Consider the following 27,752-nt stretch of genomic DNA (forward strand, 5'->3'; position numbering starts at 1 on the left):
TTCTGTGTAATTTACTACATGATGTGCTTCTGGTGTTACAGTTCTTAGCCTGTTTAGCTCAACTTCCTCCTCCTATGAACACCACTGACATCCTCTGGGTGTCATGCTTCAGCTGCCCTCTGCTAAGGTACATACATACTGTAAATATCTAGAAACGAATAATTCATAGTTATTTTGTTGTTTCGTGAAGAAACTGGTTCTAATTTGTTCTCTGTTGGCAGTGTGTCACTTTTGGGAAAGCCACCTGATAGCACAGTTATGACAGTTGCCACAGGGAAGAACCTGGACGCAATCCCAAAGAAGGTAGTATCAAGTATGAGAAATAGAGTATACTCATGTAATATTATTCAGGTTTTTATTGTTCACACAGTGTATATATTTCCTGTATACACTCAAATGAATGCTTAACAAAATCTACTTAAAGAAACTCTGCTCAACCTCAGAGAAAGAATTAATTATAGACACGACCATAACAGTTACAACTGGCAAATTACAAGACTGTAATGGTGGACTATTTCGTCTACTGTTTACCTCAGCATCAGTCATATGACAACAAAGTTGCAGCTACTGTTGCAAAATACATGTTGCATATCTTGGTTTTTATTTTTTATTTTATTAGTCCTTTATTTATCCAGGTTAAAAAATCTCATTGAGATTAAAAATCTAATTTCCAAGAGAAACCTGGCATCATGGCAACAAAAGTCAAAATACATGTACCACGCAAGTACATAACATTTAAAACAAATACAATATCCCATACGAACATGTGAAAAATATACAATAACAGATCAATTAAGAGTGACATTAAAAAACAATCACACTGAGTAAAAGAGTTACAACAGCTAGTAATAACTAGCCATTCTATATTTTGCGGTATTACTGAAGAAAGTGGTTATAAATCTTTGTTTTGTTCAGTCATTTGACTTTAGAATTTATGGGTAAGTTCATATGAAGGATCACATTAACTATTGAAGTAATTCGGCAGGCTAGGCTAGTATTTGCTGTCTTACTAGCAATAACTTTGGCAAGCAAGATACAATTAGCCGTATGTGAATCTGATGGCTATTTTGTAACATTAGCTGATAAAGTGATCTGAAAAGGAACAGCTACATTACCAGATCAGCTACTGAAATCTTGGATAAATTTGTGTATGTCTGTTTGCCAACCTCTTTAACCAGACTCAGAACTACTTCCTTGGCTGTTTCCTGTTGAAGTTTGGCCTGACTATGTGTGCCTACCTGTTGGCCTTTGGGTTTAGCCTACAAGCGGTCTGCCTGAGCAGTTTGTCACACTGCAACCTGAACTCCTCAGACAACACCACTGCCTCCTGTAATATATTTGCAAAGAGGTAGGAGTAACAATAACCTGCAACAGTCCATAGCTGTTCCACTCATAGACTTAATGCTAAAATCAATTACAATGCAGTTAGATTAGCAATAATGAGGAACAAGTAAGCAACATGTTAAAAACAAATATATTTCCATATATCTGCAGCGTTTCACCTAGTGCACCTCAGTGGTTCTTTGAACTGTCTAACGGTCTGCTGATGACACAGAAGATCATGGCAGGTTTTCTTGTCTTGCACACAGGTAAGAGCGCCTTCATAGATATGTACAAGTGTCCTTTAGATTTTTATGATGTCTTAAAGCAGTTTGAGCTCTATGACAACAGCAGTCAGGATCTTAGAGTATTCCACTGGAGCGTGTCTTTAGTAAATGAAAACCCCTTTCCTCCCTCTGTTCAATTTGCGGGACCATAAAACAATTTTTATTCTGTTCTCGGAGCTTAGGTTTGCCCAAATCATCTGAAACTTGGAAAACATTTCAAATGTTAATAACTAAAGACAGCTTGGTGTAGACTCACAGCTTAGGAATGAACTAAATGGATACAGCATACATAAATTAAAAATTTTTTGGCAGCGGCTGTGTTTTATGCAGTGTTGGGGAATAACGGAATACATGTACCACCGTTACGTATTTCAAATACAAAATATGAGTAACTGTATTCCGTTACATTTACTGTTTAAAAGGGTGGTACTCAGAATACAAGCATTAAGAGGCTCTAATGCCTGTGTCTCAATCTCACAGCCCATGTCACCTCTACTTGCGGATGTCTACTAATGACGTGAAGAATTTTTTATCTTATTTTTTTATTATTCAAAAAAGTATTTAAAATGAAGGCAATAGGCAGAGACTGGACTGTCATATCCGTTATGTGTCTGTGAGCCGTAAAAATAATAACCACTGCAACCAAAAAGAGTGCCTGACGAGCCCAGTTGTAAGTAAGCTATTAAGACTCGACTGTACACCGTGTTCGTGTTTTCCTCCAAAACAATAAGTTCCGTTGAAGCAGCCTTTCAACGCCTCTCTCTGTCTCTCGCTTGCAAAGTTGACCGACACAACAAAGTAAAACTAGTTTTCGGCTACGAGCCCGTATTAGCCAGAGGTCCCTTTACTACGGTTCAAAGCCGCGGACCTGTTTTATACACGCGGAATAGTTTTCTATACGAGATCGCTGCAAAAAGTGCAGCCTTACCTAATGTCCACCCTACTTTTACTCATTTATATTAAGATTAAAAAATCTAGTTGGTATTGGTATGGCGAGTAACCTTCAGTAATAAATCACAGCAATAGTACATTCATGTAGTTCTAAAGCATGATAATATATTAAGTAATCCAAAGTATTCAGAATACGTTACTCTCATTGAATAACGTAACGGAATATGTTACAAAATACACTTTGGGGCATGTATTCTGTAATCTGTAGTGGAATACATTTTAAAATGTAACCTTCCCAACACTGGTTGAATGTATAAGCCACGTGCGAAGTTCACTCTGACGCCTCTGTCTTTCTAAACGGAGGGACAGTAAGTGTGTGTGTATATGTAAGTGTGTAAAAACTGCAGATTAACAGCAATAGTATTTTGTCTATATAGTCTATAGTCTATATCCGCAATTGTAGAAATTAATCTCATGTAAACAATAACGTCACGTCACGTCAAAAGAGGCTCACACCTCTGACGTTGCATGACTAAATCTCAGTTTTTCTCGTCCACAAAAACTGAGTTTTTGAAAACCTCCACCCTGGCAGGAGTTTTTAGAAATCTTAGTTTTCAGTGATCAAAAACGCCGTACACATGTGGACGAAAGGTGCAAACCCATGTGGACTCCTATATGTGGACGTGGCCTTATACATAGGGCCCCATTTTCAGAGAAGTAGTTTGGAAAAAAAAAATGAACATTTTGAACACAGATTGTTTTGATAATCACGAGATGATCAGTAAAACTCCCATGTTAAAGATGAGTGATTGTGTTTTCTTTTTTAAAAGCGAACTTCTCTTATTGTTGTTCTGTCATTTACCAGTGGTAATCTCCCTGAGCTATGTCCATCGCTCGCAGCCTTTATGGAAAAAGAGCCCATTCAGCAATTCCTGGTGGTGTGTCACTGTACCTGTGGTGTAAGTAATTATGTTCTTTAGATAATGTTAAAGCCCAGTGTTTAGCAACATCTTTGCAAACATCAAGGACTAAGATTAACGCTGGTTTTATAATTGATTTCAGCAGTCCTGTTTTGAGTGATCAGTAAGACTAGAAAATTGCAGTGTATAAACACCAGTACATTTAGCTTTAGATACTGTACTTACAACAGTGTTAAAATGAACAGATTGGTGCTGGAGTTCATGTGTTTGTCTATTAAAGATGTTATGCAATGTTCATAGACATATTTACTAATGAGATTTCAAGACAACTTTCAAAGTGAATGCAATGTTGAGTTGACATACTGCACTCACAAAGCTAGAATCAAACTTTGAACATTGTGGTTATGTTGCTGCAACACCTGAGAGAAAACTCAGTACCGTGCAAAAGTCTTGATCCATGCTTCATTTAGATTTTTTGCTATGAAAGTATATGTGCAGCAAATAGTTTACTTTTTCTATCTCGGTACGTGTAAAAACCTTGTTATTTTTACAGCATTGGTGTCATATTTGTGACCATTGTCATGCTAAAAAATGAAGCCGTTGCCAATCAGTTGCTTTCCAGGTGGTAGTGGATGGTGGATAAAAATCTAATTGCACATTTCCATGTTCATAACTCCACTGAAGAGCCATGCAGACCTAAACCATTAGTCTTCACCGTGTTTTATAGATTGCTGTAGACACTGTTATACCTCTTTCTTGACTTCTGCATACAGATAAGAACAAAATTATTACTCCCACTATGAAATTTCAAGTACTTTTTTTTAAACAGAAAAAGAGATTTTCAAACGAGCATTTCTAAATACATTAGGTTTCTTTAGAAAGCGCAAAATATTTTTATTTGCACATATTGAAAGAATAATTTCAGAAAAAAAACAAAAATGACTGGGGTCAGTATTATTAGCCCTCTGAAACATTGACCTTTTCCATTGAGCCGTAGCCCAAACCACTGCTGTGCAATGATGTGCTTTGACTTTAAAATGACCAAAGCTTCGAGTTAAAACTGGGATTTAGACTTTAGAAAAAGACTTATTGATGCCCACAAAGCAGTTGAATATAAAATGTTGTAACATTTCCAAGTATGAGGAACATGAGGAAGTGAGCCACCCAGTACAGAGCAAGCCTGGCTATGAGAACATACAGGCACTTCAAGAAATAGGTTTTACTCTACCCTCCAAAAAAGACAAAATTATTACAAAAAATAAATGACAGAAACAAGCCATATTAATAATTAAGTGGGCCCATAAAAGAGGTTAACTAAACAAAATTCTACTCAAAAAAGTACAAAATATCGTAATTCAACAAACCGACCTCCCCAAATGAGAGACAGCTCCACTTATATAGTGACTGAATGAACTATTGTATAAATAAAAGGTGAAAACCACAAAGCAATAGCTAAACATAATACAAGAAGAAACCCCATTCCCCCCTGAATCGTCTCAACAGATGGTTAAGTCCATTTTGTTGCCTCTGCACTTAAACCAGCTCCAGGTAACAGAGTATTTCAGTTGTGTGGTTGCATGCAGCCATCATACTGGCAGAGGTAGGAAATGTGTCCTTTGGTCAAATGACACAAAATTCTAGCTCTTTGGCCAAAGACATTGGTTATGTTTGTAGAAAGAAGGGAGATGTGTACAACCCAAAGCATACGTCCTCACACCAAACTATGGGGATGCTGCAGCAAGTATGGAAGTGGGAATCTCTTCATGGTCAGTGAAATCATGAAGAAAGAGGGAAATGTGAAGATTTTAACAGAAAAACTCATGCAATCCATAGTAAAAGTGGTTCTGGGTTGTTGCTTTGTCTTCCAACCTGACAAGGAGCCAAATCATGTATAACTCGTGGTGAAGAACTACCTCCAGAAGACCAAAGTGATGGTACTGGGGGGAAAAATTGAAGTATTTTCCAAGTACTGTTAAAACATGTGCTTAAAAATTATATTTACATAGTGGGCTAACAATTCTGTCCAGCTGTATATAAGTCCTGATACCCCTGATTTTCAGTCCCGTTCTTGTGCAATTTGGCATACCTCAAGCTCTTCTTCTTGATTCCCTTTCTTAAGAATGGCTTCTTGATAGCCACACTCCATGGACGTCATTACTGAGTCGTGGTCAAACAGTAAATGACTGAAGGATCAGATGCATTTCTAAGGAGGACTTTTAGGTCTTTGCTGGATTTTTCCTTCTTATTTCTAAAATTGTGTTTTTTCAGTTTTTATAACATTGTTATCATTGTTATCATTATCCTTCATTGGTTGAGTTGAGTGCCTTTTTATGCCTGCATGAGTCATAGGCCAGTGTGAAAAACATTCTTCTGAAAATGATTAGGTACAAGGACTGGACTGAAAACTGAAAAAAAAAGCACCCAATGTCCAAAGAAAAACTTTGAAAGAGCTTAATAATGTCTGTAAAACTATTGCCTATAGGTCATTTAAAAATAAAAAATCTGAATTCTTGGAAACAAAATATAAAACAGGTGGGTGGCTCAAGACTTCTGCACAGAACTGTAGTTCTGCTGTTTACCTCAGAGTTGGCAGAATGTAAAATGTAGTCATGACCATAATAAGATCTTGTCTTATGATGCTTTACACGTTACAGTAAAATCAGTTTGGATTGCCTTTGTTTTTGAGTCTTTGTTAGCAATTTTTTATTAGTACCTACTTGGATCGGCTCGTTACAATCAATATACCACGAATGTGCGTGAGGTCTTAATAGCAACACAGCAGAGTGTCCGGTTACATCATTTGCATGCGACACATGACACCACAACACAAGGAGAGCCCCAAGGAGTTGATTGTGTTCATCTGTGGACGCTGTGTTAAAACACTAGTTTGCTAGTTTGGGCGGGGAGTCAAGGAGGCCATTTATGTGAGAAGGGAAAGAGCTCCTCTGAATCGAGGAGGGGACATCTTTCACCATCATACAATGCTGTGATTGCAACCATTCCCCAACTCTATGAATAGTACTCATGGGCATTGATCAGTGGTCTTTGATCTGTGGTTGTTGATCAGTGGTCATGACAATTTGCATATTAATGATCGAGAAACTGACCTCACAGCCCATTGGGCTTGTCATTGTGCAAAGCTACTGTTTATAAGGTTGCAGAGACCTGCAGTCATCTGAGACTGAAGAAAATCACTTGAAAACTAAAAACGTCCAGATGAACAGAATTAACTCTTTGGGATTTACTTACCAGGATGATTGAGTATGCATCAAGACAGTAGAGGAGGATATCAGACCGATGCTATTCCCATTCCTCAGTCGGTGGCGTTTTGTCAGACTTGAAGACCACAGTATTATTTGTTGTGTACCCATTTACCTCGTTGTCGTGTTTCAAAAATGGCGGTTTTGATTTTCGATAAGGAGACGCTCTCGTGAATCATCAAGTGACGCCACTGATTAGCCAATCAGTGGCATGCGGTTTGATGTCACATTTTAGTACCTGGTTGGACCGCTTGAGACTGTGGCCAAGCAGGTACTAAAAAGGTACCTGCTACCAGTCACTACTATCATCCCATGGCGAACCCTAAAAACCCTTGTTAAGCCATACCAAGCCGACACGAGTAGGTACTAATGGAAAAGGGTATGTATATGTATATGTATGCAATCTTCTTGTCTGTACTTTTCACCAGACTGGTCAGCCAAATTGTTCAAGCCACAGTGGATTACCAGTTGTGGTGTGACAAGACTACTGTCCTGTGCTTTAAACTGGCTGACATACCGCTGGAGGCCTGGCTGCTAGTGTCTGTCTCCCTGCTGCTGGTGGTTGTAGTCAATGAAGTGGTGAAGCTACATGAGATACGGTATGAAATAGAAGAAGCTGTTAGAAATACATCAGTAGTGTTTGGGGGGGGGACAGTATAAAATAGTTGGAAAACAATTAGAAACAACTTGATTCTGATTCACGGTGCACGGGCAGCATGGTGGTTAGCACTTTTGCTGAACAGCAAGAAGGTCCTGAGTTCAATTCCACCATCAGGCCAGGGTCTTTCTGTGTGGAGTTTGCATGTTCTCCCCAGGTACTCCGGCTTCCTCCCACAGTCCAAAGACATGCAGTTAGTGGGGATAGGTTAGTTGATCAATCTAAATTGCCCATAGGTGTGAATGTGAGTGCGACTGGTTGTCTGTGTCTCTATGTGTTAGCCTTGCGACAGACTGGCGACCTGTCCAGGGTGTACCCCGCCTCTCGCCCTATGACAGCTGGGATAGGCTCCAGCGCCCTCCACGACCCTGGAAAGGATAAGCGGAAGCGAATGGATGGATGGATGGACAATATGTTCTGTACAAATGTTAGAAACAGAAAGAGGGTAGCATGAACATGTGGTGGTGGAATAATAATAATAATAATAATAATAATAATAATAATAATATGATGATGATGATGATTATAATTTTTTTAGATTTCAGGTCAGTCTTTGTTTTTCTCTTATACTCCTCAGAGCACTGAATTGCTGCTAAATTGGGTTTTTTTTGTGTGTGTTGATTATAAGCTCTGGTTTGTCCTCTGTGTCCATTCAAAGGGTGCGAGTTCGGTACCAGAAGAGACAGAAGTTGCAGTTTGAAACAAAGCTTGGAATGAACTCTCCGTTCTGAAGTCGGTTGGTGTGGCAATACCAGGAGCCAGCTTGGTGCACATGCTGTAGCAGACAATTTAAGCCTAACTGCACTGCGGCCAGGCGGAGCAAAAGTCGAACAGCCATGATGGCAGTTTGACACATTTGTTCGAGCTTCTGGGACCGTTTTTTAACAGTTGATTCATAACAAAAAAGGCAGGGAAAAGAAAGACTCCAAAGAATCCAATTTAATTACAAACATTTAAATGATGTCTGAAGAAGCTCCTGCTTCATCTTCTTCACATCTGTTCTACATCTGAGAAACGTTTTACATGGGGTCCACTCCAGAAACGTTCCACTAAATGCTACTTCACTTTCAGAGGATCTTAATGTGACATCCACTGAGACATATTGAATTGTTGCATATCATCTGACTAACTTTGATGATCTTTTTTTTTTTTTTAACAAGTCAAATGGGAACACACCGGGCTGAAAAAAAGGTACCCATGGAGCCCCAAAGTTTGTAATAATTATAAATATAGGCATGAGTACTTTTGAAGAACTTAGTTCTATTTCACTAAATACATAAACAAACAGTCGAATAAACTTTGTTTGTGAAAACATTTGAGGAGGTAAGATGCACAGTTGAATGTGTTTTTATTAAAAATGGCTAATTTATTTTGTAAAGGAGGTTTTCCCATTTAGAGTTAAAAAGGAAACTAAAGCATGAAGTGCCACTCAGGTTCTCTCTCATGTTTGCTGATGTGTTTGGGTTTATTTACTGCACAAAGTAGTTTGTTAGTTGACAGGAACAGGAACTATTTAGGTTGTTGAGCTTGTAACAGAGAATAAGTCTAGAGTCATGAAGAGAGACATTGTGCAATACAACCTGACAACGAGTCATTTTTTTTACCCCTGAGACATAAAAGGTTGATGGGGTATTGTCGTCAAGGGGAGCAATGTGGACACCCAAGTTTGGGAATGTAATAACTAGAGAATGTAGCAACACAGGATTTATTATTTTTTAAATTGATACGTGGGTGTATCTACTAAAAATATCGAATGAGTTTGAATCTCAGTGGCCTTAACCTTAAGGTCACAGGTCAAGTTCTCTGAAAATCTTCAGAATACAATTAGTTGAGAACACGTTCCTCAACAGCCTGCAAGATTTGAATTGTATTTTGCTATACACACACACACCTGTGTGTGTGTGTGTGTGTAGCTGTAATGTAATTTTGCATTTGTTTAACAATAATAATAATAACTCTGAAAATAAATTTTTCCAGGGGCATATTAACCCTGTAAGTGATCGAGAGTTAAAATTGTTTTTCAGAAAATGTAAAAATCCCCCCAAAACCTTTGTTTTGAGTTGGAATTGTGTATATATGATATTGTTGTTTTTTTTTTAAATTTTTTATATGTATGGGAATAAAGTTGAATTCACATATGGCATGTGCAGGTTGCAAAGTTTGCAATATTCATTGGCTGTCACAGTAGTTGTGATTAAAAACCTCACTTTATTCCATGTGTGTCCTAGGTTTTTGGAATTTTGTAAATATTTGTCATTGTAATAAGTAATATTGACAGATTGTTTCATCCATTTTTTCCCTTATTCGTCCATTTTGTCAGAGTAACGCAAAATGTAAGGATTATATTCTCTTGCAGACAATCACATAAATAAAGAAGACATGCAGTTACACTATTGTCCAGTGAAGGGCACAGATCACACACACACATTTATTGGTATTTATCCTTCAACCTGTGATCATCTCCCCGTCTGCCCATTGTTCTCCTGTTACCACAGGTATCACTGTTGCCTTCACCCTCCTAATCTTATCAATATGCAGTGTTGGGGAGTAACGGAATACATGTACCGCCGTTACGTATTTAAATTACAAAATATGAGTAACTGTATTCCGTTACAGTTACTAAATATCCATTACGCTATATTTAGCGAGTTTTCAGACCCCCTTAGCGACTCTTTTTCTAAAAAGCGACTAGCGACAAATCTGGCGACTTTTTCTGGTGTTATTGGAGACTTATTTATGACGACTTTTTGACGTGAAAACGCGCTCTTACTCTCAACAAGCAGCGGTGCTGCCGTGGGCGCCTCACCCGTGCCAAAGCGCTCACGGGCGGAGGATAGTCCTCCCCCAGCTGCTATCAGGGCAGGTGGTGTTCACACCTGTGCGTCCAAACGGCAAATGAATCGCGCATGAGCGAAGCACCTGCTCCCGCACTGACTGTAACGCAGTCAGTTCTTTTACTGTTAGGCTGTTTTGTGGATCACAAGGTTTAAAACTACTTATAAACACACACACACACACACAGTAACTCCACCAGAGTGCCAATTTCGGGTCACTTTTGCCGGTCCAGGCCCGGATAAAGGAGCAGGGTTGGAATTGTGACATTAAAAAAAACAATAATTGCTAAAAGAAATTAAATTTGTAGTTCTAAATAAATTCTAACTGCATTTAGGACGTTTTTTACTCACTTTATGTCTCGTCCACGATGTTATTTCTCTCTCCAACAACGTAGGTTACAATTATATTAGCATGACAAATTATGCAAATTGGGTGATGACATCATTTGGTGACTTCTAGCGACTTTTAGGACAGCCAATAGCGATTTTCCTTACTAAGGAGTTGGCAACACTGCTCTCTCTGTCTCTCGCTAGCAAAGTTGACCCAGACAACAAAGTAAAGCTAGTTTTCGGCTATGAGCCCGACAAGGACCCCGCCTTATTAGCCAGAGGTCCCTTTACTACGGTTCGGAGCCGCCGACCTTCAGTAACAGTAATAAATCACAGCAATAGTACATTCACGTAGTTGTAAACAGCATGATAATATATTAAGTAATCCAAAGTATTCAGAATACGTTACTCTCATCGAGTAACATAACTGAATACGTTACAGAATACATTTTGGGGCATGTAATCTGTAATGGAATACATTTTAAAAGTAACCTTCCCAACACTGTCAATATGTTACTACAGCCTTTTCCTCTACTTGTTTACCACTACAATTTGTGGTTGGTTAGCTATCACCAGTTTGTTCATCTGTATGTGGAAATCCCACAGGATTTTAGCTCAATCGCAGCATTACTTAAATGAAGAGAGAATGATTAGGGAATTAGTTTCAGCTGACCAGCCAGCCTCCTTAGCATTGCTCCCTGAACCTGCTGCCCCACCCATCCTCTCTAAATACCCCACTGCCCGACTTAGGCAAGCGGAGCCATCTAGCCAGTTCTACCTCCCACCCATTTTCCCACAAGCCGGAGAAAGCAGCCACGATTATCTGTGCCCCTGGCTTACGGGGCACCTTGAACTTAAAAGGCTGGAGAGCTAATCCCAGGTGATCCAGGCAATGGCGTCCTTCATACACTGGAGCCAGTGGGACGTGTTCCAAACAAAGTGAATGGGCATCTCAAGAAGCCACTGTATTGCCAAGAACTCTTTTTCAACAGTATTGTACCACCTTTCCCGTTCTAACAGGAAAAAGTTAGGGGTGTGCAGCACAGGTTTTCCACAGAGAGCCTTTTCAACCTGCACAAATGCCATCTGGCACTCCTCCATCCACTGTAGCAGATCTTGGACACCTTTTCAGAGAGGTCTGTTAGGGGCTGGTCAGCTCTACAAAGTTCAGAACGAACCAGTGGTAATAACCAGTCAGCCCCAAAACCACCTCATCTCTCTTTTTTTTCTTTTTTTCTTTTTTTGGTCTTGGGACATGTGCAGGCTGTGATGGTTGTCATTTTCTCCATCTGTGGGTGCACCTGCCCGCCTTCCACTGCAATAACACTGTGCGTACACAGTCTGTGTTGCAGGGAACTGATTATTTTACAGTATGATTACACCAACAAACCTGTGCTCTGCTCCAGACAGCTTTACAGCCATCGGGTCTCCTGCTCATCTATCCTTTCCCTCCAGGTCCTGTTGTTACTGAAGTAGGAAGAGCATGATTAAGGAATTATCCCAGCTCCCCTGCCAGCCTTCCCTGGCTTTTATTCCATTCTAAAAGAGGCTGGGGTCATTGAGTCCAAGTGAGAATGTTCCACAACTTCCTTGCCTAAGCTACTGCAAGGAATTGCAGCTGGAAGGTTGTTGGTGCCTTTAGTGGTAGTAATCCCAGAACCAGGTGGTGGACACCCAACCTAAAGAGAGCTGTCAGACTGAAGGAGTCTTATCAGGCTTGGCTAGCATGTAGGATAACAAAGGCAGCTGAAAGGTACTGGCATACCAAGCAAAGTGCAGTTCAATATATATGCCTAATAAATGCCTAAAGTAAATTTTCCAGCATCACTCTGAAACAGGATATTTGTCATTTTAAAGATAAAAATGCAAATTTTTAAAAAGGTAGTCCTGTATATTTGTGTGTTATATGCACTGAGGGACATGTCTTGGTCAAAAAACTAAGATTTCTCATTGTTACTGGAGGCCGAGGTAATGCCATCCAGAGTGAGCATCTGTCTAAATACCATATTTCGAAGCTTTTTAGGGCAGAGTACAACAACATCAGTTTGATCTGAAATTTTTAAAGCAGCTAATTAGAGGTCATCCAGGTCTTTGTCTTTTAAGATGTTCTTGTATCTGGCTTCAGAATGAACTGCTCATTGGTTTCCATTTTAGATATTGCAATGTTTTAAAGCTTAAATGCATATCAAATGTGTCAATGATGAGTTCACCTACAGCATTACATAATTTATAAGGATGTTCATATTCCTGTATCATCTCTCTCCTATTATGCCTACTTACCTGAAAAACATCAGTCTGTTTAAAGTTCTCTTTTCCATCCTAAGAGAAGAATGATATTGCACCAATTTTACACCCAATTTAAAAAAAAATGTATTAGTACAGTTTTACATTTTATCTGAAAAAAAAATCACATCTTTTTTGTTTTTTGTAGCTATCACTATAGGCAATGCCCTTAAATATGACTGACGTTTCCAGACAGTTGTTGGAGGCACTAATAGAAGGCAATATTCCCTGGAGGTCCTCTGAGGTTCTCCCATAACATCAACAGATTAAACAAGTTCTCTTAAGGTTCTACATAACTTACCTTCAGGAAATAATCCTAGATCGCTCTCCAAATTGTAACCTTCAGGTAAGGTTCTAGAAAACAAAATTTTTGCCTGTACCTTTTTCAGTAAAACACCTGGTTTCACTGACAGTTGTCAGCAGCAGTTGTACTAAATAAATTTTGTTTGAATATTGGAATTGCGACAAATTTGCTCAAATATTAAAACAAATGAATGTATTCAGCACAAGAGTTGACACACAGGTTGTCTGTGATGTCGGTCTGTTGCCACCGGGTGGTGCTGAGGTCTGATTCTGAGGGGAACGCCTCTTCTTCAGTCACTGGGCTTGCACGCAGTGGGCTTCCGGTTGACGACTTAAAATAAAATGTTTCACTTAAATGATCACGTTTATGGTTAATAAATTTTTCATAGTAAATTATTTATAAAGTGTTTTTTTGTGTTAATAGCTAATTTGCTGCTGCACATTAGAAAATTCAATATTCGAAAATTAAATACTAAATATTGTTTCCGGTTTATTGAGAACTTCCTTCTAGGAGGTTAACAAATCGACAGGTAAGGTCGAGTGGGAAGGGAATGGAAACTCTTTCCAAAATGCTGTTGAGTCTAAATCGTATTAGCGTCGAAAACATATAAAGGCTGTGATATCATGTATCTGAACATGCTAGTGGCGTTTAGTTTCCTTGTGTCAGTGCTGAACTTGTATGTAAAGCAGCAGCTAGCTTATCTTGTATGAGCCGAGGAGACTGCATGCAGTATTCGAATCTAAATCTAATATTTGTTCTATTTTATTGTCCTAAAGTGGTAAGCTGCTGCTAAACAGAACTATCAAATGCCCAAAATATATACACTCCTGAGCAAATGCATGCAGGGTGCAATTATCACGTTGTGTTATATTTATGCCGCATTCAATGGGTTTTTAAGTACGATTCTCATTAGAAGGCAGCTGGCTTGAAGCCTACACTCAATAGTGTGAGTCATGAAAGTGATTAGTCGTTCTTAAAATTTTTGTTTAACGAGATCAGACGGGGTCATTATTTGATTTTCCATGAATGCGCTGATCATAACTACATGCCGATGTAAAAAGAGAGTGGAAGAAAACTGGATAAAAACAGAAAGACAAAGAAAGGCTGGGCTTGAAATTCTAACCTACAACCATTTCTACAAACTGCCCTCTCAAAGATCTCCTAAAGTTCTCAGTATCATAGTCAATTCTTGCCAACATTTTCTGTATGATCCAATTTCTTACATAGCTTCTGTCCAGTTTTTGAAATTTGGGGAGGATGTGTCTTTCCATACTCTTCGGGTTATTCTTGTGGCTGTAAAAGCACCTGCTTTTGTTACCACAAAGCAGTATTTGGATGCAGTGGGTAAGACCGACTGGTCTCAGAAAAAACATAACCTTGGTGATTTGGGTATTATCAAACTTAACCAGTCCACTACACGATCTAGATTTTTTTTCCCCAAAAGGAATACACTTGTTTAAATTCCCAAATAACATGAATAAATGTTCCTTTTCTGATTTACATTTCCAACAGAAATTGTTGCACATTACATCCAAACTTTAAGTGGGTAAAATAAAACCCATGTATTACTTTAGAAATGGCATGAATTTTCCATGGGCCTTTTTAAAAGGTATTTATTAGTATTGGAGAATACTCCAGACCAGTTCTTCTTGCTCATTGCACAGCCAAGGTCCTTTTGCCAAATCCTTAGAGTATTGAAGGTGTGCTTTTTCTATTTGTTTAACAGTTTATAAAGCACAGCTGCCTTATGTGCGACTTCATAAAGATCCAAAAAGTCAATCACTTGGTTCTTGTTCATGATAAATTGGCCTTTAAAAATATTTTCTCTCATTTGTAAGTATTGCCAGAAAGTCTCTCTTTTCAAAACGCTTTTCTGAATAATTTCATATGACAAACCACTCCATCCAAATAAACATTGCTCATTGTGCATATTCCTTTTTCAAGCCATTGTTTCCAATACACACATCACATAAAGATGTATAGATCATCTCAGATGGGAAAAATCACATTTTATGTTTATATATTTATATTTCTTCCTCTGTCTCAATGTCCATGTTTTCTTTCTACTGATCCCCGGTTTATTTTTATCTTACAGAAAGTCTTAAATTTTTTGGTCAAATTGGTCAAGTACCTGTGAGGTTATTCCAACAGGCAACATCATTGAGAGACAGTTGATTTTTGGGAGCCACACCAATGTAATCATTTTTATCTTTTGAATGAGATGGTCCATATTTGAAAGTACAGTTTTGTCTAAATCTGAATTTAATAGAAACCCTCAGTACTGCATTGTGTATGTATATACATAGTGGTGTAAAAAAGAAAAAAAAGTGTTTGATCCATTCCTGATTTCCTTCCTTCCTTCCTCCTTGTCACACTTGACTGTTTCAGATCATCAAACAAATGTAAATATTAGACAAAGATAATGCAAGTAAACACAAAATGAAGTTGTTTTTCTGAAGGGAAATGTCTGGCCATCTGTTCATGACCTCAAGCTGAAGTGCACTTGGGTTCTGGAGCTGCACAATGATCCAAAACACCAGAAAGTCCACCTCTTAAAAAAACAGAATATTTGTAGTGGCCTGACCTGAATCTTTTGTTTAACTAATTCAAAGGTCCTGGGCTTTTGAATTTGAGCAACAGCTGAAACAGTATATATTTTTTTCTGTTTAAATTTTCTTTTTGATGTTTTATTTATTGTTAATTGAAACAAAGATATCTTTATAAAAATAACTGATATTTAAATTCTCTTTGCTCTTAATCATTTTATTTATGAATGTTTACCTAGCTCAAAGTAGATGGGGCACAATGTGTGCTGATGACTCTTCTTGAGAGCCACAGCTTCTGTGTTGCAATAAGGGGTCATTCTCAGGAAGAAGCAATAAGGTGTCCAAATAAAAACTTTCTATAAACTGTAGCTGGAAACATGGATGGAAGGAGGAGGAGTAGATCATTAATAAGGCTGATAGTACCAATGGATAGAGACTTGTGTTGTGTGTGTGTTTAGGTAAAGCATCCTGCAGGGTGCACAAGGTGTCATGGATGCAGTGAAGGAAGGTCATAAGACCAGCTTGAGCTCTGGGAAAATAGTGGCTCTGGCTGCAGGGCTTTCCGTTGGGGCCACTCTGGGCTACATCATCTATCGCCACATAAACGGCACCAAGAGCAGTAAGTATCTCTCATTGAACAGGTATCATTCCAAACCTAATTTGTGTATGATAATTTATACATTTTATTTTATTATGAGCTTATCTGTATATGATTGATATTAACAGATCAGGGTCCCAACACTGAGGTGTCCAAGATGACGCTTCCTATAGAGGTGTACAGGAACATGTACCGATGCCAAGCCACATTTTTAGACATGGTGAGTTGTTCAGACCTTTTCACTGTCTGCTTCTTTGTTGCTTGTTCCGTTTGGTTGAACGTTTATTGTAAATGAGTGGAAATAACTGGAATGCATTTATTTCGTGGCAACATGGTGGTTAGCACTGTTATCTCACAGCATGAAGGTCCTGAGTTCAAATCCACCAACTGGCTGGGGACTTTGTGTTTGTGTGGGTTCTCTCTTGGTACTCTGCAATAAGTCTGACTTCTTCTGTTTAACTGAAACCTGGCAACAACCTGATGACTTTTCTCAGCTAAATGAATCTACTCCTCCGGGGTTTGTTTACTTTTCTAAACCTCGCCGCTCAGGTCGTGGGGGTGGTCTCGCGATCATTTTTCGCCAGCACTTGAAGGTCCTGCCAGTTAATGTTGATACCTTTAGCTCCCTAGAGTGCCTTGCATGTGAGCTGACTGGACCCATACCCACCATCATAGCTACTGTACACCCCCCCCCCCCCCCAAAGAAAAAAAAAAAACAAAAAAACTAACCCTGTCTTCCTCAGTGACTTTGCTAATCTGCTAACCCATCCTTCATCTCTCTCCCCAAATGTTATCTTGGTGGGAGATTTCAACATTCATATATAATAATATGAATATATAATAATGACCTTCTGCTCACCAGAGACTTTTCCTCCTGTCTCGAGGGCTTTGAATTTAAACAAGTTATTTATTGACTTTTCCCACTCACTCCAAAGGGCACACCTTGGACTTGATTTGCTGTTCTGGTCTTACTCCCTCGAATCTTTCTGCTGCTGAAATTCCCATAACCGACCACTTCCTCCTTTCATTTAACCTCAGTCTCAGCTGCTCTTCTACCAAACCAAACCGTCTCATCTCATTCTGCAACATCAAGAACATTGTATGGACATTCTCACTACCAGACTGGACAATATTCAGATTCCGGACTTCTATTCTGCTCCTGATGATTTGTTATTATATTATAAAAATTGTTTACTCAATGTCCTTGATTCTCTGGCTCCTGTAAAAACTCACTCTATTTCCTTCACTCGCTCTGCTCCCTGGTTTTACCTATGAACTCCGAGCATTGAAGGCCAAAGCTTGCGCAGCTAGAGCATAGATACAGTGGCTTGCAAAAGTATTCAGTCCCCTTGAACTTTCCCAAATTTTGTCACATTACAGCCACAAACATGAATCAATTTTATTGGAATTCCACATGAAAGACCAACACAAAGTGGTGAACACGTGAGAAGTGGAACGAAAATCATACATGATTCCAAACATTTTTTATAAATAAATAACTGCAAAGTGGGGTGTGCGTAATTATTCAGCCCCCTGAGTCAATACTTTGTAGAACCACCTTTTGCTGCAATTACAGCTGCCAGTCTTTTAGGGTCTGTCTCTACCAGCTTTGCACATCTAGAAACTGAAATCCTTGCCCATTCTTTGCAAAGAAATCTGTTTTAACTGTTAATGCAGAAATCTACAAATGCCTGAACAGCAGTATAAAGACTCCATCAACAAGGCCAAACAAAGTTTCTACTCGGGTATTATCATTTCTTATGAGGGTAATGCAAGGATTTTGTTTTTGGTTCTCAACAAACTAATTCAACCCCCCCAACGCTTTACCACCGAACTTTTATTCATAACTCCTTGATGCTGTTCTGGACTACAAATTTCAATAACATCCACCAGCAACCCAGTTCAAATGTTGTGTCTACTCCCTCTCCAGAACCTTTTCTCTATTTTGAACCGTTTTCCACTTTTCATCTTCCTGATTTATCTGATATTTCTGAGTTTATATGTAAATCAAAGCCTGCCACATGTCATCTTGACCCTATGCCTACAGGGCTTGTGAAATCCTGATTCAACACACGAATGGCCTGAGGATAAAAACTCCTCTTGAGCCTCTCTGTTTTTGTTCAGATAGTGGAGAACCTTTGCCTGATTTCAGAAGTGGGAACAGTTTGTTGCTGGGATGGGACGAGTCCTTCAAAATCTTGCTGCTGCTCTAGTTGCTCTAGTTCAGCATCTCCTGACATAAATTTCCTGTAGGGAATGGAGAGCAGTCCTGCAGCAGTGTTGTGCCATACGGATTGCTTTCTGGAGAGTTTTTTTTTATCCTTGACACAGCTGTTTTCATACCAGCATGTGATGTTCTGTGTGAGGATGGTTTTCTTCAGGTCAGTGCAACTGGCTGGTAGTCATTCAGGCATGAGGGCTTGTTGTTCTTGGGGACAGGGATGATGGTAGATCTCTTGAAGCATGTGGGGACCACAAACTTAGCCAGGGACTCGTTGAAAATCGAAGTGAACACACTTGCTAGTTTGTCAGCACAGCACCACAGCAGACGGCCGGTGATGCCGTCTGACCCCGCCGCTTTCCTTGTGCTCACTCTCCTCAGCACCGCTTGGACGTCGTGTTCTGCAATGCTGAGCGCCGGTCCCTCTCTGATGACATCACCGTCCTCTAATTTTCTAAAGCTCGATGAGGATAAAACTGAAATCCTCCTTATTGGAACCAAATCTAACCTTTTGAAGGCAAACCATTTCTCACTCACTATCGATAACTCCACAGTTTTCCCTTCTCCTCAGGTGAAGAGCCTTGGTGTCATCCTAGACAGTTCACTTTCCTATAATCTCACATCAATAATCTCACCTGTTCTGGCTACTTCCATCTAAGCAATATTAACAGATTACGTCATTCTCTTTCCACCCAGTCTACGTCCATTCTTGTCCACAGTCTTGTTAACTCTCTCTTGCATGGTCTCCCCCAAAAATCCCTCCATAAGCTTCAACTGGTTCAGAACTCTGCTGCTTGCAGTATCACCAGAACCCCCTCCTACATCACCCTTGTTCTTCAGGAACTTCACTGGCTCCCAGTAGGGCTGCCACGATTAGTCACGATTACGTCAACTATCAAAATTGTCAACGACTGATTTAAAAGTCGACGCGTCGTTTGAAGCTTTGTAAGATCCCAAAAGACGCAGGAATAAGTAGCAGGATTTAAGAGTGTAATAACGGACTGAAACAGAAGATGGCAGCACTGCATGTACAAGGATGCCAGCTGCCGTTAAACCCCGAAGAAGAAGAAGCTGTATCCCAGAATTCATAGCGCAGCCCAGCTCAGTTTCCAACAATGGCGGCAGTTAGTTAGTTTTAATATTACTCTTATTATTCTTTCTGGGTCACAAAATAAACGTTTTACATATTTTCAGGCGAGAATGAGAATGTAGCGATTTTTCAGTATTTTATTTGTTCCTGAGTAAATCGGTTTGGCTGAGATTAAAGTTATAGTTTTTACACAGCTGAATAAACGTCAAGCAGACAAATGATTATCAGAAGTGTGAGATGCTCGAGAATTTACTCCGGTGTCCTGTTATATTTTAGATAGCAAGGAGTTTATTAAACTTCACTGAAACAATCTGCAAATTTCATTAAAATTTAATAAACTATCATCTTGTCTTTATTTTTAGTTAGCACATACCTTACACACTTAAAGCTGTAATAATGATTGTTGATGCTGCTGGTGCAATAAGCTGTACGTTTTACGTCCAATGGATGATGATCTGATTAGTCGACTAATCGCAAAAATAATCGGTGACTAGTCGACTATCAAAATAATCGTTTGTGGCAGCCCTAGCTCCCAGTGAAATTCCAGATAATATACAAACCTCTTCTGCTCACCTTCAAGGCCATTCATAACCTCGCACCTCCTTACCTTTCTGACCTGTTAAGCACTACTTTTTCTGCCAGCTCACTTTGATCTTCTTCTATCCAGCTTTCTGTGCCTTCCTTCCGCCCCACCACCATGTGAAGCAGAGCTTTTAGCTGCTCTGCTCCCAGGCTGTAGAACTCTCTACTCCCTGATGTAAGAAACATTGGTTCTCTCCCCCAGTTTAAATCTCAATTCAAAACCCATCTGTTCAAGTCTGCATATTCACTGTGAACCCACTGTATCTTGTGCTTTTGTTTTATTGTTCTTCATTGTGTCATTGTTCTATTATGTGTTTTATCCTATTGTACAGTGTCCTTTGGTGTCTTGAAAGGCGCTTTATAAGTAAAATTTGTTATTATTATTATTATTAGTGGGGGTGGTTAATTGATGATTCTAAATTGCTAATAGGTGTGAATGTTTTTCTGTGAGAGACTGGCAACCTGTTCAGGGTGAACCCTGCCTCTCATCCTAAGGCAGCTGGGATAGGTTCCAGCCCCCTAGTGACCATGAATTGGGCATTTACTTTGTTAATGTAATTTTTATTTTCCTAAAATACTATTCAGTAAATATATATTCTTAGATTCATTTCTTAGTTACGTAATGTGTTAGAAAAAGTATTGAAGTGAGATGGATTGTTATTTTTTTCACTCAGTTGTATTTTAGCTGTATTCAGTTGCCTCCCAGCTCAAGTTTAGAGTTCAGTCTGATTGTTAGCACCATGAAGATATGATAACGTCTAAGTGTCCCTGTGTGTATGCAGCTGAATATATTTACACTGAGGAAATTCTCTCTTGAATTAATGCCTCACCCCTGCATACCTATATAAGATTTTTTCTATTTTTCAATATGCCATTGTTACTTCTCAATTGCAATCTTGGAGTTCCAAGTTTTACAAGCAAGTCTTAAATTAGTTTCACAGATTGAGCTAGTCTTTCTTTCTCTTTGTATGCTAACTTTTCAGGTGACTGAGAAGTCTGGAGCTCAAGTGAGGGTCATGTCAGATTCAGGAGATCATGAATGTAAGACGACCGTATGTTTCCTGCTTCAGGGCTCTAAGGAGCAGGTCTTACTGGCCCGCTGTGTCCTGGAGAACCTGCTCACAGAATGTGAACTTGTCTCAGAGATTTTGGAGGTTCCACAGTCCTCTTTTGGACGTATAATAGGTAGACTGAATCTTTGATCATGTCAATTGTTTTGTTTTGTTTTTTTCATTACCAGGCATCATTTTCAAAAATAAAAGCTCCAGTAAGTGACAAGCAGATCAGCTGGCTAGGAGGGAGGCCAGAGTATCTCTTTCATTATAGTTCATAAATAATGTTAGAAAGCTGTAGGTTCTGGCTGTGAAAATGAAGCCAAAGCAGAAGTTACTTTAACCTGCATTCTTTCTGTTGATTAGCATGGGGCAACTTCTTGGATTGCAAAAACACAAACAACAACAACAACAAAAAAAACCCTGTTTGTGTAGAGTTTATGGGGAAAATGGTCCCTTGGCTTCTTTGCACTGTGAGCTTTGTAAACATAACCAGAAAGTCTTATACTAAATTTGTGTGAAAAGTGAATTTCTCTGTATGTATTATTGTAGGGTCTACCTTACAATATAAAGTGCCTTGAGGTTACTGTTGTTGTGATTGAATTTACCATTAATCATATTTCTGTTTATCTGAGTTATCTTTATGTATGAGGTTTTAATGGCTAACATTCGAACCCCGTGATAAGTATTCACTTAGCCTTATGTCAGTTTAAGAAAAAAGTCCCCATTTTATCTCACCCCTATTTGCAATAATTGTTAGGAGAACATGATTATCTGTGTATTGCAGGCCGTGGTGGAGAGAGTTTGAAACAGATCACCCGAACTACAGGAGCCAAAGTGGCGTGTTCCAAAGAGCCGGCACACGTTGTACGAGCAAAGGGCATGGTGACGATTACAGGGACCAGGCAGGAGGTGAAAAAGGCACAGGTAATGCACAGTGCCTTGATTTGGATCTCCTGTCCTACCACATCCTTTAATTTTAGTTGAGGGGACATCTAACTCCTGCTTTTGAAACCTGTTCAAAGGATATTATTCTAGAAAAAGTCACCGAGGACATGATGGTGAGGACAACAATCTCACAGTCATCAGCCCGGCGCCAGAAACGTGGCCATATTGTCGTGAGTCAGAAGTCAAACGGCACAGAGACTGAACCTCTATTGTACTTGAACAACAACAGTCCCTTCTCCCACATAGAGGAGAATGCGCTTGTCTTTGCCAACGGGACCACAGGAGAACCAGAAACATTTTTTGACCAGGTGGGAGAGTCAAAAATCAAAACAGCCAGCAAGAAGGAGGGCAGTACAACTACCAAGACCTTCTCTGAAGTGTCCAAGTTTGAAAGTGAGTTCAGATTTCAGTCACCCCAGAGCAGCCATGTAATGTGTCTTTAAGTGTAGTAATTTCATATTTTCTCTGTGTGTTCCAGTTGCAAGCCCAGACTTGAGCTTCCAGCCTGACGAACACCTTGAGGTGTATGTTTCTGCATCAGAGAACCCAAACCACTTCTGGATTCAGATCCTGGGGGTTCGATCCATTCAGCTGGACAAACTAACAGAGGAGATGAACCACTTCTACAACAATGGAAACTCTACGGTAAGGACATATCTTGCTCTCCTTGTGTCTCTCTTGTTCCACAAGAGTCCCTATGACAAAGCCAGAATGAGAGTTGAGAGTTCCGATATACTTCCATACACTTGAAACTGCAAAGATCCAAGTATTTTCCCTTTTTTAAATTGATACTATAGGTCAGGGGTCGGCAACCTGCGGCTCTTTTGTCCTTATACTGCGGCTCCGGGTGGTTTGGGAAAATAAATTAGAAGTATTTAGCTGAAGTGTATTTTGTGTTTAGTTCTTTTTTTAACTTGTAGTTCTAAATTGGAAGATTATTGTGATTTTGAAATATAAAAATAAAATTATATCTTATTATTTTTTCATTGCTCAAAATAAGCGTCACACTCGCGGAAGCCGGTATACCCGCCGAAACGCTGTGCATTTATCGAGACTTTCGACCCCAGGTAGGCTAGTTATGGATCTTCAGATCCACATTATGTCAGCAGCTGTTCTCCACCGTGAACTATGTTACAAACAAACGCCGCTCACGCCTCACAGATGACAGCTTACAGTCCTGCGTAAAGATGAAAGTGACTTCGTACAGCCCCGATTTGCAGACGCTGTGCGCAGAGGTTCAGGAGCAGAAGTCTTATTGTAAACATATCACGACAGACCCGACGATGTTTGTGGTCATCTCTTTATTGACCACTTTTCACACACGGTTGCTGTACGCACACAGCCGGCTGTAGCTTTTCAGCTCACAGCCCGACAACACAACAGCATAGATAGCACAGACTTTAAGGCGGCGAGGCGTAATTGCGGGTGCCGCTCAGGTGCGTCCGACTCCCCTGCAGCGGCGCTGCAGACCACGCCCCACCGCACACATTAACCAGGTAAAATACATATTTAGGCAGAATTTTGCAAATATCTATTTTTTTAGCAGCATAGTGCTTTTTTTCCAGTTGTTTTTTAAAAGTCAGGTCAAGGCTCCAAAAGCCCAAAGGCGATATAAGGGTGGCGGCTCACAACAGTTTTTGTTTGCTGGATCATTTTAGTTCAGCTTTCCTTTTGTTATATTTCTTTAAGAGTTCAAAATGTGTTAATTACATAAATAAAATGTAATTTTCTCTGTAGCACTTCATGGATTTCATAAGCAACACAGCTTAGTTGCTCTGTGGATTCTTTTAAAAAGCAGTTAAAAACTTTTCTGTTCAAACAAGCCTTTTGTTGATCTACGTATTTTATATTCTTTACATTATTTACATTTGATCTTTTACATTGTGTATAATTTCTATTGATTGTACTATTTATTTTAATATTTGTGTACAGCGCTTTGTGACTGCCTGTCTGTGAAAAGCGCTTAATAAATAAACTTTACTTACTTACTTAAGTTGTTCACACAAAGCATAAAGGTAAAAAAAAACAATATATATATATACAGTGTTATCTTCATTTTAGATTTCAAAAAGTATTTGCGGCTCCCAGTGTTTTCTTTTGCGTGGAAACCGGGTGCAAATGGCTCTTTGGGTGTTAAAGGTTGCTGACCCCTGCTATAGGTGAATCTACAAAAATCTTGGATGGGTTAGAATCTGTTACCATCACTGATTTCTCAGCGATAACTCGGGAATGCAGTGATATAGGATTTTGAAATTGATGCCGTCGGTGTGCCTACCAGGAGGCTGACAGGTAATACTGACGGTTGCCAGTATTTTTTTTCTTTACCCTGGTAGAACTGACTTTTTTAAGAGTCTTGATTATGTGCTGCAGATCTTACAACAGTTCAGAAAGCTGGGTAACTTGTAGTAATGGCATTTAAAATGTGATTTAGAGAATGCTAAAAGCCAGGATCTGATGATAAGAAGCAGGCCTGCAACTATTCATCGAGTAGATTTAGAAACATATCTGAGATCCTGCGTGTGAATAAAGAGTATGTTAACAATAAGCTCACACAGCCCATAGGGGCACCTATATCCCTGCAGCACCTTCTGCAACCCAGTGTCTGATTTGTGTTTGAACTCATCTGCTTTTCTGATCTGTAGGATCAGCGAGTGGACACCATTGTTGTAGGGGACATTGTGGCTGCTCCATACAGAGACCATGGCACATGGAACAGGGCAAGGGTGCTGGGAGTCCTAGGCTCTGGACTGGTGGACCTTTATTACGTTGACTTTGGGGACAATGGGGAACTCCCAAGGAGCAGCCTCCGCAGGATGAGGTAGGTGAATTCAGGATAAAAGAGGAAGATGTGACTGTACTAATATACAGTAGTATTTGGTTGCTGAGGAGAGGGAAAAGCTGTGGGAGTGAGTGATGGTGGTGAAGACAGCTAGCGATATCCATAGCAAGTTTTTAGATTTTAAAAATACATAACCTTTAGCGTGTTTGGACTCCAAACACATTACTGTGTGGTGTAATGTGTTTGGAGTATAGTCTGGTTTCTTTGGTTTCTGTCTTTTACTGAGTGTCTTCTTTCCTTAAGTAAACGTGAAAAAGAAACCTTTGGTTCCTTCAAATGCGAGATTCCTTTAATAAACAATGGAAAATTATAAATTTAACGTAGAATGAAACTAACTTTCTCAAAATCCTGAAACTTGCCCATAGTTCAACTATAAATACAACTATTTCAAGGTTATACAATGCACTACTCTGTGCAAAAAAGACAGTACTCTATATATAAAGGAAAAGTGGGAGAGTGAAGCTGGAATTAGCATTTTGGAAAAAGATTGGGAAGAAATATGTTGCTCACAGTGGTCCTCCACTAATTCATTAGAATGGAGAGAACATTGCTGGAAAAATATCATAAGATACTTTAAGATTCCAGTCCAGGGTAAATTTAGCAATACGAATTCAGAGTGTTGGAGGCAGTGTGGTTCAGTGGAGGCAAACCATTATCACGTGTTTTGGGACTGTCCCAGGCTGTACCTGTACTGGAGTGGGATTCATAAAACACTGAGGTACAGATACCGTTTGACTTTGTAAATTTATACGTGGGTCATGTCATAATTCTAGAACGGAGGACGGATATAAAGCTGCTGCAGGCTCTTCTAGCTGCTGGCAAAAAATCTATTACAAGAAGGTGGATGAACCGAGTCCCACCAACATTAGATGATTGGTATGAAACTATTCTTGAAATTTTTAGAATGGAAAAATTGATGTACTCTCTTAGAATCCAGAAAGACAAGTTTTACCAAATTTGGGATAAATGGATCAAATTTATATCCCCCAACCAAGCAGGCTTTGTGTGACTCCTCCAGAGTATTTTATTTATTTATTTATTTATTTTTCTGCACACATATTGTTTCTCTATGTTACTTTATTTTTTCTTAACCCTTTAAAACCGGTCAAAGCAGGCACACTCCGTTTGGCGTAACTATTTAAACTATTTAAATCCCTGTAGAACTGCAACCACGTAAGCTAGCGCAATGATCTTTTTTGGATATGAAACTGGAGGAGTTGTACTTACATCTTATGCCATCAGCTTGCCCTAGGTCACCGTTTCCTTCCACATATAGCTTTGCAAAAACTGCATAAAAAGCACTTGCAGCAACAAAAACATAATATTCCAGAAACACGCTTTGACGATCTGATCAGCTGTTCATAACACTTCCTACCTTGGAATAGACGTCAGTGCAAACTATCGCATGTCTGCCATTACCTGGCCGAAACCGGAAGTGACGTCATTTTGTCATTGGTGTTTTTAAAAGTCATGTTTGACTTTATGCTTTTCTGTATAGTTTCTGGGATGCTTAGAACTTAAATTGCACTGCTGAAAATAGTTTATTTTGATTCACATGCTGTTTTTTTGCAAATTTGCATTCTAATATTTACAGTTGTGGTCAAAAGTGTACATACACTTGTAAAGAATATAATATAATGGCTCTACCGAGCGTCCCGTTATTTCTAAAACTCTGATTTTTCCCTGATAGAGTGATTGGAACAAATACTACTTTGTCACAAAAAACATTCATGAAGTTTGGTTCTTTAATGACTTTATTATGGGTCAACAGAAAAAAGTGATCACATCTGCTGGGTCAGAAATATACATACAGCAGTGCTAATATTTGGTTACATGTCCCTTAGCCATTTCCACTGCAATTAGGCGCTTTTGGTAGCCATCCACAAGCTTCTGGCAAGCTTCTGGTTGAATCTTTGACCACTCCTCTTGACAGAATTGGTGCAGTTCAGTTAAATTTGATGGCTTTCTGACATGGACTTGTTTCTTCAGCATTGTCCACATGTTTTCAATGGGGTTTAAGTCAGGACTTTGGGAAGGCCATTCTAAAACCTTTATTCTAGCCTGATTTAGCCATTTCTTTACCACTTTTGATGTGTGTTTGGGGTCATTGTCCTGTTGGAACACCCAACTGCGCCCAAGACCCAACCTGTGTGCTGATGATTTTAGGTTATGTTGAAGAATGTGAAGGTAATCCTCCTTCTTCATTATCCCATTTACTCTCTGTAAAGCACCAGTTCCATTGGCAGCAAAACAGCCCCACAGCATAATACTCCCACCACCATGCTTGATTGTAGGCATGGTGTTCTTGGGGTCAAAGGCCTCACCTTTTCTCCTCCAAACATATTGCTGGGCATTGTGGCCAAAAAGCTCGATTTTTGTTTCGTCTGACCACAGAACTTTCCTCCAGAAGGTCTTATCTTTGTCCATGTGATCAGCAGCAAACTTCAGTCGAGCCTTAAGGTGCCGCTTTTGGAGCAGGGGCTTCCTTCTTGCACGGCAGCCTCTCAGTCCATGGAGATGCAAAACACGTTTGACTGTGGACAATGACACCTGTGTTCCAGCAGCTTCAAATTCTTGGCAGATCTGCTTTTTGGTGATTCTTGGTTGCCTCTTCACCCTCCTGACCAATTTTCTCTCAGCAGCAGGTGATAGCTTGCGTTTTCTTCCTGATCTTGGCAGTGACGAAACAGTGCCATGCACTTTATACTTACAAACAATTGTTTGCACTGTTGCTCTTGGGACATGCAGCTGCTTTGAAATGGCCCCAAGTGACTTTCCTGACTTGTTCA

The 27,752-nt window shown here is 39.5% G+C and overlaps 2 protein-coding genes across 11 annotated transcripts in view; both read left to right on the forward strand.

Annotated features, from left to right (window-relative positions):
* The window catches only part of tmem94 (transmembrane protein 94), a 51,341-nt gene extending 40,910 nt beyond the window's left edge, over positions 1–10,431 (forward strand). For all 6 annotated transcript variants that reach the window (XM_085171279.1, XM_085171278.1, XM_085171281.1 and 3 more), the window contains 7 exons: positions 42–127; positions 222–303; positions 1,179–1,348; positions 1,495–1,589; positions 3,364–3,457; positions 7,107–7,277; positions 7,995–10,431. In XM_085171279.1, the coding sequence (XP_085027405.1) occupies positions 42–127; positions 222–303; positions 1,179–1,348; positions 1,495–1,589; positions 3,364–3,457; positions 7,107–7,277; positions 7,995–8,067 (771 nt within the window). In that variant the 3' untranslated portion in view covers positions 8,068–10,431. The remainder of the gene's footprint in view (positions 1–41; positions 128–221; positions 304–1,178; positions 1,349–1,494; positions 1,590–3,363; positions 3,458–7,106; positions 7,278–7,994) is intronic.
* Positions 10,432–13,487: 3,056 nt separating this feature from the next.
* Positions 13,488–27,752, forward strand: part of tdrkh (tudor and KH domain containing) — a 28,363-nt gene continuing 14,098 nt past the window's right edge. The window contains exons 1-8 of one of the 5 annotated variants that reach the window (XR_014875835.1): positions 13,488–13,616; positions 16,092–16,252; positions 16,360–16,451; positions 21,108–21,309; positions 21,964–22,103; positions 22,202–22,517; positions 22,603–22,769; positions 24,767–24,942. Coding sequence is in view for 1 of the 5 variants with exons in the window: in XM_085171285.1 (XP_085027411.1) it covers positions 16,123–16,252; positions 16,360–16,451; positions 21,108–21,309; positions 21,964–22,103; positions 22,202–22,517; positions 22,603–22,769; positions 24,767–24,942 (1,223 nt within the window). In the remaining 4 variants the exon portion in view is untranslated. Of the gene's footprint in view, positions 13,617–15,766; positions 16,253–16,359; positions 16,452–20,232; positions 20,300–21,107; positions 21,310–21,963; positions 22,104–22,201; positions 22,518–22,602; positions 22,770–24,766; positions 24,943–27,752 lie in introns of those variants that run through there. The other 4 variants (XR_014875837.1, XR_014875836.1, XM_085171285.1 and 1 more) reach the window with 4 other exon arrangements.

Source organism: Neolamprologus multifasciatus, chromosome 8 (genome assembly GCF_963576455.1).
Source record: "Neolamprologus multifasciatus chromosome 8, fNeoMul1.2, whole genome shotgun sequence".
NCBI lineage: Eukaryota > Metazoa > Chordata > Actinopteri > Cichliformes > Cichlidae > Neolamprologus > Neolamprologus multifasciatus.